This window comes from Cygnus olor, chromosome 15 (assembly GCF_009769625.2).
Source record: "Cygnus olor isolate bCygOlo1 chromosome 15, bCygOlo1.pri.v2, whole genome shotgun sequence".
NCBI classification, from domain to species: Eukaryota; Metazoa; Chordata; class Aves; order Anseriformes; family Anatidae; genus Cygnus; species Cygnus olor.
The window spans coordinates 14,494,957-14,505,698 of NC_049183.1; the positions used below are offsets into that span (position 1 = coordinate 14,494,957).

The window sequence follows — 10,742 nt, forward strand, 5'->3', positions numbered from 1 at the left end:
TCTACCACATCCAACTCCAACTCTCTAGGCTATTAACTGCTGTGCACGTCTGTGTCTTGGAGAGGAGGCAGAAGCTGGCAGATGGGAGGCTCGCTGCAGTGCACATGGGTGTTCTCAGCAGCCACCCTCCTACTGCCTGCTCCCACCACAAATGATCAGGGAGGCAGGAGCTGAGGCTTTTGGCTTTTATTTCGGGTCTTAAGGCTGCCTGACTGCGATAACTGCATAGAGCTTGGGGCCAGGGGGATCACAACCGATCCTCCCCTGCTCACACAAAGCAGTCCTGCCTCGAGATTCCAGTCCAAACAGTCCTCGGGAGCAATCCTGCAAACGCAGACTCTCCCGAACTGGCACTAAACGCTTGTGTTCATCTGTTGAAGATGTTTGAAAACATTAAGGCATGAAACATTTAAATAGCCGGTTAGTGGAGTCCTTCCCTGCCGTGCTCGTGCGGAGCAAGGCGGACGGGCAGGTGACTCAGAGGAACACCAGGCGCTTCCCTGCGGGGCCCAGCACTCCGCAGGCAGGGAGCACAGCCTGAGCGATCGCCCTCGGGCTCCCGGCCAGCGTGTTTACCTCGCCTCCTGAAGATGGGCGCAAGCCTCGGAGGCCGAGGCTGGAACTGCAGTAGCTGAAAACCCTAGGGGTGGTGGCGGGCAGAAGGGGCACTGCTTATTTCCAGTTACGATTTGACCCAGTGTGACAAGTGACGCGAGGCCCCCGGGCTGCAACTTGAGCAGGCAAGGGGTTTGGGGTTTTGCTCCTCCCAAGAGACAGCGCGGCGGATTTGGGTTATAGCACGGAGCTGGGCTGTTGCTAGTAACACGCTCTGTTTACATTCCACATTCCACAAAGTCCAATGCTCCAGCCTGCCCCAGCAATGCTGCCGCCCGGCTGCACGCTCTGCCAGGCTGGGAGCCTTTCCCAAGCACCTCTCGCTCATGCAAATGCGTTATTTACCTCCGCCGACAGAGCAGAACCCCAAATTACGGCCGAGAAAGCCGAGGTGCGGGACAGCCCTGCAGCCTGCAAGCACAGCCTCGCGGTGCCTGGGGAGATGCAGGCAGCTACGGGGCTGTCCTCTTTAGTTACGTTACCTCACTCGGAAATAATGCTGTCAAAAAGAGGAATTTTCAAGGAAGGGGAGTTGCAGAGACAACGCCATTCTTCTGAAACGCCCCGTCAGTCATTTCAGACGTACATCCCCACGGATGTGCTCCCTTCCCCTTCTCCTCGGAGGCTTGGCAGCTCCCGGGGAAGAAGCAGCAAGAGGAGAGTGTTGGAAATGAATGGGAAATGGTGGGGGACGGGAGGGGAACCCGCAGTGCTGGGGCTGCCGGGGGAACAGGGGCTGGAGGAGGGCATCCTTGCGGGCCAGGGCAGGCTGCGGAGCAGGGGAGCTGCGGTTTGCTGAGGGAGGACTGAAGGAGGACTGAAGGAGGACCGAGGGAGGACTGAGGGAGGACGGGTTTCCTAGGAAAAGGCTCCGCTCCTGGCAAGAGACACAGGGCTGGGAAAGCCCCAGGGCGTCTTGGGGGAGGCTTTGGGACTATGTCGTGGCTGTGCTGTGTGCCTGGTCCCAGCTCTGCTTGGGCAGACCTCAGGCTGAGGGCAAGTGTGTGGGGTGCCCAACAAATGTGTGTGACCAACGGATGTGTTCCATTTTCCACTGAGGTGTTTGGCTACGAACTGCCACCCCGCCTCAGAGGGGACACGTTGGCAGTGCCCAGCATGGCACAAACGGGCTCCATTTGCCCCGCAAAACCCCATCCCTTCCCTAGGGAGTTCTGCTGAGGGTTAGCACGGCTCCCCTGGCCCTTCCCTCTCCCCCACGAGCAGCACGGGGCACACGACACCCCCTCCCCCCTTCCCACCCCGGCACCCGCCGCCGCCCTCATGGCGGGGCCGCGGGGCAGGCCGGGCCCCTACTCCTGCTGAGTGGACTACAAATCCCAGAATCCTCCCGCGGCCGCCTCTCTGTGCCGCGAGGCGCTGTGGGACTCGTAGTCCTCGCCCGCCTGACCCCCGCGCTCGCTGAGTGGTTCCGGCCCCGGCCCCGCGCACTACATTTCCCGTCGGGCAGCGCGGCGGGCCCGCGGCCCTTTGGCGGAGACATTTGCCAGCCGAGTGTCTCCAAGATGGCGGCGTGGGGAAGGAGGCGCGGCGGCCCCGGCGGCTCCAACAGCGGCGGCGGCGGCCGGGAGAGGTGAGGCCGGGGCCGGGCAGGGGCTCGGGGGGCGGCCGGGGCTCCTCGGGGGGGGCGAGGAGGCGGCGGGGAGCGGGCTGCGGCCCTCGGGGCTCCCCGCGACCCCGCGGCAAGGGCGGGGGCCGCGCTGAGGGGAGCGGGGCCGGGCCGGCGGGGGGCCGCGGCCCCGCTGAGGGGAGCCCGGAGCGGGGCGGTTTGGTGCCCCGGGCGTCGGCACCGGGCATTCAAGGGGAGGCCCCGAGGCTCGGGGAGGGCCAGGGGAGGCCTCGAGGAGCGGGCCCGTTAAGGGACGGCGGCGGCCGCGGCTGTTCCCGCGTGGGCAGCGCGGTGCCGGGGGTCGGGGAGGAGGAGGCAGGGCCGGGCAGGGCCGGCCGGCCCCCGGGAGGCTCCTGGCGAGGCTATTTTTAAAGGCGGGGAGGGCACCGGCGGCACCTCCAGGGTGACCTCCTGCCGGGGGTGGCCGCCTGGGGTGCGGTGTCGAGCTCCGTGGGGTCGGCGGCTCTGTTTTTTTTTTTTTTTTTTTTTTTTTTGGCTCCCGCAGCACCCAGGGGCTGCAAGGACAGGCTGGGACTGCCCAGGGAATATCTGTGGAAGAGCTGAGATCTTAGCGTTAAAGACGGGAGAAAGGGGGACGGGAGGAAACCGTGCTGAGCTGTTCTGAAGCCTGTGCGCGTGGTTCTTTACCTGCTTAAAACGTCTGGCTAAATCCCGTGTTTCCTTACGTTGGCGTTTTTCCCCGTTTCGCCCTAGGGCTGACTGATGTAACCAGCAGCTGCTGTGAGCAGCTGCGTTTTCATTGTGAGGAGACGTTTTCTTTTGTCCTGCCGCCTTATTTAGAGACCGTGATATCCCTTATTTTTTTATTATTTTTTTGGTGTTGTTGGGGGCTTTGCCTCGTTTTGCTCCCTTGCTGTAATTCAAGAGGACTGAATTTGGTGGTGTTGAGTCTACGTAGCCGTGGGGAGTCGCAGGTAGCCCTTAACGTTCTAGCGCTGATGTGAAACGGAGAAATGCTGCCTGTGCTGAGGGGATCTAGGAGCAACTGAATTGGAAGAGCTGATGGAATTACTACATCAGCGTAGTTTGTATAAACAGCTCAGAATGCCACAGAGCTCGGTGGCATAGTGGTAAAACTGCACCCACTGCTGGCACCTGCCCCAGTGCTAAACCACGAGGCGAGGAGTTCTCACGTTGTAGCGCTGCACTCTCAGGAGAAGTGAAGAAAAAAATATGGAAAAGAGCACTCGCCTTCAGTGATAATTATTCTACCTGGATGAAAATTGATGCAGACTTAAAAGTGAGTTGTTACCTGTTAAGTTAATCCGCGAGCTATACAGTAACCTAATTGTAGAATGTAATTGTAGTTTGTGGGGATTTTTAAGCTCTGATTACTCTTGATCTTATGATCAAAACCACTTGTTCATAAACATGAGCTACTTTGTGAACGTTCAGCGTGCATTATTCTCCTTTTACGACGAGAAGCACGTAGCGAAGCGTAAGAAAGCACAGAAGTGCCACAGCAGGGCAACAGATGATCTGCGTGACTGTTACACCACCGAGCGGCGTTTCACAACCCTTATCAGGAGACGGTGGTTCTGTTAGGTGTCACCCCGTGCGGATCCCGCTGTTACCCGGGGCCGGGTGATGTCAGCGAGGCAGCGCCCCTTCCTCGCAGCTTCAGACCCGGAGATGCGCGTGACTGGGCCTCTTGATCAGGGGCTAATTGTAAATCGCACCTACCGGGCTCGTTTGGCTGCTGGCAGTGCAAGTTGTGGGAACGGTGGGGCTGACGGGCCTGATGTCATCAGCTGGTGACGCAGGGATTTTTTTTTTCTATAAAATGAGCACAATTTTCCTACATTGGGCAGGATTCCTGCCCAAAGACGCGTTCCTTTGAACCGAATGTGCTAATCCAGCTTTCCTCAGAAACGAGCTGCTTCAAGGTATTTTTAGAGTCGTCAGCCAGCTAGGCTAGAAAGACATCAGTGTGTTGGGAGGTGGTGTCGAGATTTGGTAGTGAATAAAATACTGTCTGGTATTAGACTTGACCAGCTTTCTCTTTAATAAAAGAAAAAAAAAAAAGGCCCAGTGACTGTCTGTGGAGACTCCCTCCCTTCATAAATGACTTCATTGATGCAAGGAAGTCTGTAGTTGGTCAAAAACTGCTTTCCTCAACAGGACTGAAATGTAAGGACATTAATTTCAAAGGATACTGGCTGTGAACTCCAGCTGGCTCTCTGGTGGTGGAAAAAAAAAATAGTTTTCTTTTTTAAAAAAAGAAGAGAAGCAACTAAATATTTGTTTTTCTGCGTTCTGGATAGACTCTTTAATGGAGACTGTCTAAAGGGAATTGTTAATCTGTAGACCAAAACAACTTCTAACACAGAACAGACACTGAATTGTGCTTGGGGTTTCTGTATGAAATTCAGCACGATGACCGCCAGAACACAAGACAGAATGCCGTTTGTTCCCCGGGGAGATGTTCTAACAAACTGCAGAAAGAAGAGCTCTCGCCCCATCGCTGCTCCTTGCATTGGCTTCTCCGCACCCTTAAAGAGGTCTCTCCTCTCGCTACCTGCACTGCTCGGATTTCTGGTACTCTGTTTGCTTACAGCAATGATTGACCCGTTTCCATTAGCCTAGCTAATCATTAGTTGACCTAAAATCGGTGTTTCTTTTTTTGCTCTGGTGGCTGGAGGGTTTTTCGGTATGGCTGGGTGAGGTTTTCCTTATGATTGCCTTCCCTCGCCAAGGCTGCTTGAGGATCTCACCTGTGTTCCCCTGTTTTCTCTCCTGTTTGTATTTAAGGCACGTCTTTCGAGTGGAAGTCTTGCTTTACTGCTGTGCTTTTCCTGTTCTTCCTCAACTTCAGTGCAGCCATGGGCGGCCTGTTAAAACGGCCTTGCTGAAGCCGTGGGCCTGGCAGCAGTAGATCCTGCAGGGGTTTGGTAGAGGGGCAGCTGTTCGGGTGTTTCAGCTTGGCCATGTTGGCACTTTCTGTACGCCGTATTCCGGAGCTGTCCTGAGTAGAAAAAGGCGCTGGTCAGACATGGTTTGGATTCTCAGAGGAAACACCCTACCTCACAGGTAGACCACGTCTCATTTTTAATCCTGACGTTCGAAGGAGGATTTAGGTGGGTGGAGGGAAGTTGAGCGTGGTAGCATTTGAATTTGACTTGCCTCAACTGTTTTGACTTACTCAGGCGTGGTTGGGATGCTAATAACGACCCCAGAGGCCGTGCTTTGGCCATCTGTAGGGTGCTTTTTCTGCAGATAACCCACACAGCCAGCGTTAAGGCCCTCCAAGGCATCGCTGCGCTGGGTTTTCTGTGTGCTGCTTGTGACAGGCGTTATCATACAACTGCAAGCCTCTCCCCGCTTATTTTTTTTAAGTACTAATCGGACTGGTTTGCCTTCATTTATAGCTCATCCCAGTGTATGTTTGGTGCAGTGAGCAACGCTGTTGTCAGGAACATCCTTTAAAAAAAAACACAAAATACTTTGCGTGGAGATCGAGATTGTTTCTGGGCCTGACCCCGGACGCTCTGCAGAACTGAAGTGGTTGGCGGCCTCGAAACCCTAGCCAAAAGTGTTCCGGGCGGATTGAGGGGCACCATCAGGTGGAGAGCAGCAGCACGCTCCCGAGGCTCGGTTTTTCTGCCCTCCGAACGCCCAGGGGTAGGAGGATGCGGGGATTTCCGCCGGGCCGCTGCCGTGTGCCCTGTTTTTAGCGCTGTTCACTTGGTCCTCTCCTTGCCAGTTGGCACCTGGCAGAACTTCAGGTCCTGGCGCAGCGAGTGGCAGGAGTGCCTCCTCCTTAGCTGGGTGTTTGTGTCTTCATCCTTAAAGACTCTCCAGCTGAAACTTGCGTTTAGCAGACAGGCCGCTCTTCTCAGGAGGCAGCGAAACGGAGCTGCCCGGAGGGGGGGCGCTGCTGGAGTTGCTGCTGCTCAGCCAGCTGCAGAACCCCGCTGCGGGCGCTCTCTGAGCTTCCCATGTTAGGAAGATAATCCAGTGGAATCTGAAGCTTGCCCTATAGCTGAGACACTTCGGTCCCTCCTGCTGGTAGCAGCTCTGTTAACAACCGATTCCTTACTGCTAACTCTGGTAATACCACGATTTTATGTCAGTGATTTTAAATAAGGTTCATCTCGCCGCGCCGAATCCTTCAGGGTACCGTCACCTTTCCCCGTGTATGTGTACAGTTGGCACCAGGAATAAGGCACTTAAAATTTCTCAAGAACAGAATGTATAAAGCCGCAATAGAGTAAATTGTTTGGATATAAGGTCTAGAACTGTTCTTACAGAGCTCTTGTACAACTTAGCCTTTTTTCTTCTTATTATTTTTTGAGAGGGGGAGGCAGGTCCTGGAAAAGCATTTGATTGAATAAAATCGACTGCTTTTCTGGTCGGTCTGGTAAACAGCATGTTGGGCTTCGGAACGTGTGGCACCATTTTATGACTTCTGGAACTAGATCCTCTCTCACGCTGGTTATTTACCAATCTTTTAAGTAAAACGGAGTTACCTAAAACGAGCAGCACTTCACAACTGGTGGGTACCAGTTCGCAATTGATGGCGTAGTTCTGCGTTTTTGTCATTGCTTTGGAGGGTGGCATGACAAGCACCAAAAGGCAAATTCTGTAGCCTCCAGTGTCTGAGCAAATCCACTGGCTTTGCTCGGATTTGTTTGTGGGCAGCTGCTGTGCTCAATGGAAAGGCTGCGTCAGGAGAGGCTGCCGCTGTGGTTTGAGGTCCCTGGTCCTGCTCTGCACGCCAGCAAGGTCTCAAAGCTTCTCGGGGCCCTGCTCAGCCCGTGCGCCTCGGCTGCATCGGGTTCTCAGCTTTCCTTCCTCCAGAGGTAGCCAGTTCTTGTACGGACAAAAATATGCAGTTAAATCGTACTGCTTCTGCTAGAGCAGTGGAGGCGCTCTGCTTGCGTTGCTGACTCTTCGTGTGCCCTATTGTTTGGGCAACTACTTTTTCATCCTTTGTCCTTTGTTACTGGGGTTGTCCAATCAGCCTGCTGCAACTGCAGCTCCGTGACAGATTTAGCCCCATATTAAGGGCCTAATTTGGGAAAACAGCATGGTTTGGAGGGCAGACTGCTAAAATTTGGAAACCGCTTCTGTTTTGCAGAGACTTGCTGCATGTCCCTAGGTGTTACAGAAAGCTGGAGGTGCTCTGTCGCGGGAAATACCCCGTTTTATCTGGAGGGCTGTGTTAGTGATGGCTCAGCCTCCAGCTTAACAACGCCTCTCGGCCATAGCTCTTCCCTGAAGTCCTTACACATTTCCGAGTGGTCTCGCGTAGTCACTGGTGTTATTTTTTATGGGAGTCTCAGGGTATCTTCTGAAATCAAACTGGGATTTTTCATTGGGCTGAAGCTGCGCTGGGAATGGTTCTGGTCAGGAAAAAATCCTTGGCAGAAACCTTTACCAGCTGTGTCCTTTAACATACTGGTGCAGTCCTGGTTAACTAATCCTGCCTTACAGAAACTCTTAAAGCTAGCTGATGCTTAGCTATGTTAGAGACGTAGTGTGCCATTAACCTTCTATATAGGTGCTGTCCTTTAATCTTCTTCTTTAAATACTTGCCGCTTCACTACAGAACAGCAGAGCTTGCCACATCCTGTGCTGAAGGAGTTAATCGTCTACAGAATCCAGCCTTCTCTCGAAAGGGTTGCCTTAAAAATCAGATGAAGACTTGTAGGTATGTTCCAAACGGTGTTGGACAAGATGATGGCCTTAAAGAAGCCCCCGGCGTACGCAGCATTCAGGTGGATTTTTGTTTCCCCTTCTACCTGTGAACAGGCCGAGGGAGAAGTGCACCGCAGAGAACCAGTAACTAGCTTTAAGTGGAGTTTTCCTTGTAGTTTTTCTAAGTACCAGCCAGAGCCTTATGGAAACCGCTTATTATCCTGCTTTGGGAGAAGCTGGTGCGTCCTATTTCCTGCTGTTTGACGTGTTTGCCGCTGTTCACAACAGCAGCTACTTCTGGCAACAGCTTGTCACTTAACAATATTCTTGATTACAGACGGTCACTGCACGATCCCCTCTGCAGCACGAACAGAGCTGCACGTTCAGGGTAACGGCTGGTAACGCGGCAGCTTGCAAATGTGTGTTTTCTCTCCTTTATTTTCCAGTGCGTGCACACAAGTGCCGTTGTACTGATGGAGCAGAAAGTGCTAGATGCATTCTCCGTTTCAGCAGCCTCTTGCCTCCCAATATCAGCACGGTCTAAACGCTTGGGATGAGGTTGTTTTGTCTGCCGTGATTAGGTCAAATATGTGCGCAGTTTGTTCTTCTTCTGCTAAAGGAATCTGCTAGATATTTTTATCCTTGAGAGGCCACGTGCTCCGTTTTGTTCTGCTTAAACACAAGTATGTCAAATAGTTATTTCCTCCCCTTAGAAGGGAGGATTTTGCTTTGTTCCAGTGGATCCGTTTTTACCCTTTCTCGGTGCAGGTAAACAGGCATAATCTTATTTCTTCGCCGTCTGTTACATTAACCTGGCTGCGGCTAAGGTGATGTGCACGAAGAAGGTGGAAGGAAGGAACTGATGCGATTCTTTAGGTAGCAAAGAGCTGGTACTCAAATAGAGGGGGGATGTATGAGCCTTGCGAGCCCTCTGTCAGCAGGGAGCCTGTTCCGAGGTAAAGCAAGCATCTTTCTTCTTTGTTAAAACTTACCTTGGTGGAAAAAAAATAAATCTTTGCTTGCTTGCTGCTTCCTGTTTCATCAGAGGGAATCAATCATTCTGTAACAGTGACTGCTCCGCTGCCCTCTTCACCTTCACTTCCAGCCACGTTTCTCAGCCGTTCTTGTGTCTGCAGGCTGGACTTGCTGTGAAGGACTAAACAAGCTGTGCTGGTGACAAGGAGGTGGTTGTTGTGGGGAGAAAGCCATCGTCTTCAAATGAAGACGCTGCCTCTCAAAATCTTCCAGTGCGGCTCGCCCTCTTGATAAATGAGTTGCTAGTCTTAATTTCTTGGGAAAGCTCCTCGAGTCCGTGCGGTTCGTTCATTGATCCAGCGTGGTCACTAAGGTGCGGTATTTCCAGCATCTCCAGAAAAACTGCTGAGGTGTCAGAGCGAGGAGCTGTTCCAGGATTGCTGTCAAGATCCCGGTTTCTCCAAATGTTCTTAGTTCCTCCGAGTTAGGAAAATGTAAGGAAAAGTAAATTGCCTCAATTTGGGATGACTTCGTGTATAAAAAGCATAATTAGCTGAGTGAAATTATCTTGACTCGAAAAAGCTGCTCGTTGTTGAGCAGAGGCAGTGCCTGGGTGACCTTGAGGGGCTGCCCTGACTTCAGGCGTTTTTCCCTCAAGCTCTTGCAACCGGGTGGGTGAAAAGTCCGTCTTTTAGCTCCGTAGTTTTAATCCTGTGTTTCCTGTTAACAGGGTCACCTTGTCCTCCACGGACTGCTACATCGTGCATGAGATCTACAACGGGGAGAACGCTCAGGACCAGTTTGAGTATGAGCTGGAGCAGGCCCTGGAAGCGCAGTACAAATACATAGTGATAGAGCCCACTCGCATTGGGGACGAGACGGCCCGCTGGATCACTGTGGGGAACTGCCTGCACAAGACCGCCGTGCTAGCGGGCACCACCTGTCTCTTCACCCCGCTGGCACTTCCAGTAGATTATTCTCACTACATCTCCTTGCCTGCTGGTGTGCTGAGCATGGCTTGCTGCACCCTTTACGGTATCTCTTGGCAATTTGATCCCTGTTGCAAGTACCAAGTAGAGTACGATGCCTATAAACTTTCCCGCCTGCCCCTGCATACGCTCACCTCTTCCACTCCGGTGGTGCTGGTGAGGAAGGACGACCTGCACAGAAAGAGACTGCATAACACGATAGCACTCGCTGCCCTGGTGTACTGTGTAAAGAAGATCTATGAACTCTATGCTGTATGACTTCAGCAGGGAAGAGAGAAACCTACAAAGACAAGCGTATTAAGACTCCCACAGTAACATTTTGTTTTTCCTCTTTGAGAAGCAGTGGAGACTGGGAAGGAGGTGGTTTAATAGAGCTGTTATTTTTAAAATAACACATCACTGGTGCACCAAGGTTTTTCAGTTCTTCGTTACACTTAAGAATTTGGATGTGTGGTGAAATGAGAGATGTACGTTAGGCCATGGGAGTCCAATCCAGCAGTGGAGTGCTGATGAAAGAAAGCTATGGAAAGAGGGGGGTGTGAGAGCTTCTTTTTTTTTTTTTTTGAAACATTTAAGTATATTGTTTAATTGTATTACACAGAACCAGCCGGAAGTTATCATTGACCATTAAAGGATGAGAATTTCAAATGATTTTGCGCTCTCGTTACTGGTAACGTAGCTCCCTTTTACAGTGTGCTTCCAGGGGCTGGAAGCTTTGCTGAGAGGTCTCCAGTGCTGACAGTGACGTATGCGTGCTGGCATACGGACCTGGTACTCCTCTTGTCTGTTGCACGTGGCAGCAGCATCCACGTTACCTCACAGCTGTCTGCTGGAGGAAGGGCTGTAGTGTTGCTTTTCCTCTTGCTTGACTAGTT

The 10,742-nt window shown here is 52.6% G+C and overlaps 1 protein-coding gene across 3 annotated transcripts; it reads left to right on the plus strand.

The window, feature by feature from the left end:
- Window positions 1-2,049: 2,049 nt before the first annotated feature.
- Window positions 2,050-10,518, plus strand: TMEM11 (transmembrane protein 11). Of its 3 annotated transcripts, none has more exons than XM_040574558.1 (2): window positions 2,050-2,206; window positions 9,609-10,518. In XM_040574558.1, the coding sequence occupies exons 1-2, from the start codon at window positions 2,139-2,141 to the stop codon at window positions 10,123-10,125; spliced, it is 585 nt and encodes a 194-aa protein (XP_040430492.1). In that variant the 5' UTR covers window positions 2,050-2,138; the 3' UTR covers window positions 10,126-10,518. The 3 variants fall into 3 exon arrangements, with proteins under 3 accessions (XP_040430492.1, XP_040430493.1, XP_040430494.1); XM_040574559.1 differs by lacking the exon at window positions 2,050-2,206 and adding an exon at window positions 5,003-5,293; XM_040574560.1 differs by lacking the exon at window positions 2,050-2,206 and adding an exon at window positions 8,894-9,372.
- Window positions 10,519-10,742: the final 224 nt, after the last annotated feature.

What these genes read in the sequence shown, in the direction of transcription:
- TMEM11 (XM_040574558.1), top strand. Translation starts at nt 2,139, where the DNA reads ATGGCGGCGTGGGGAAGGAGGCGCGGCGGCCCCGGCGGCTCCAACAGC. An exon ending in GGCGGCGGCGGCCGGGAGAG is followed by an intron (nt 2,207 to 9,608) that starts GTGAGGCCGGGG and finishes TCCTGTTAACAG; the next exon opens with GGTCACCTTGTCCTCCACGG.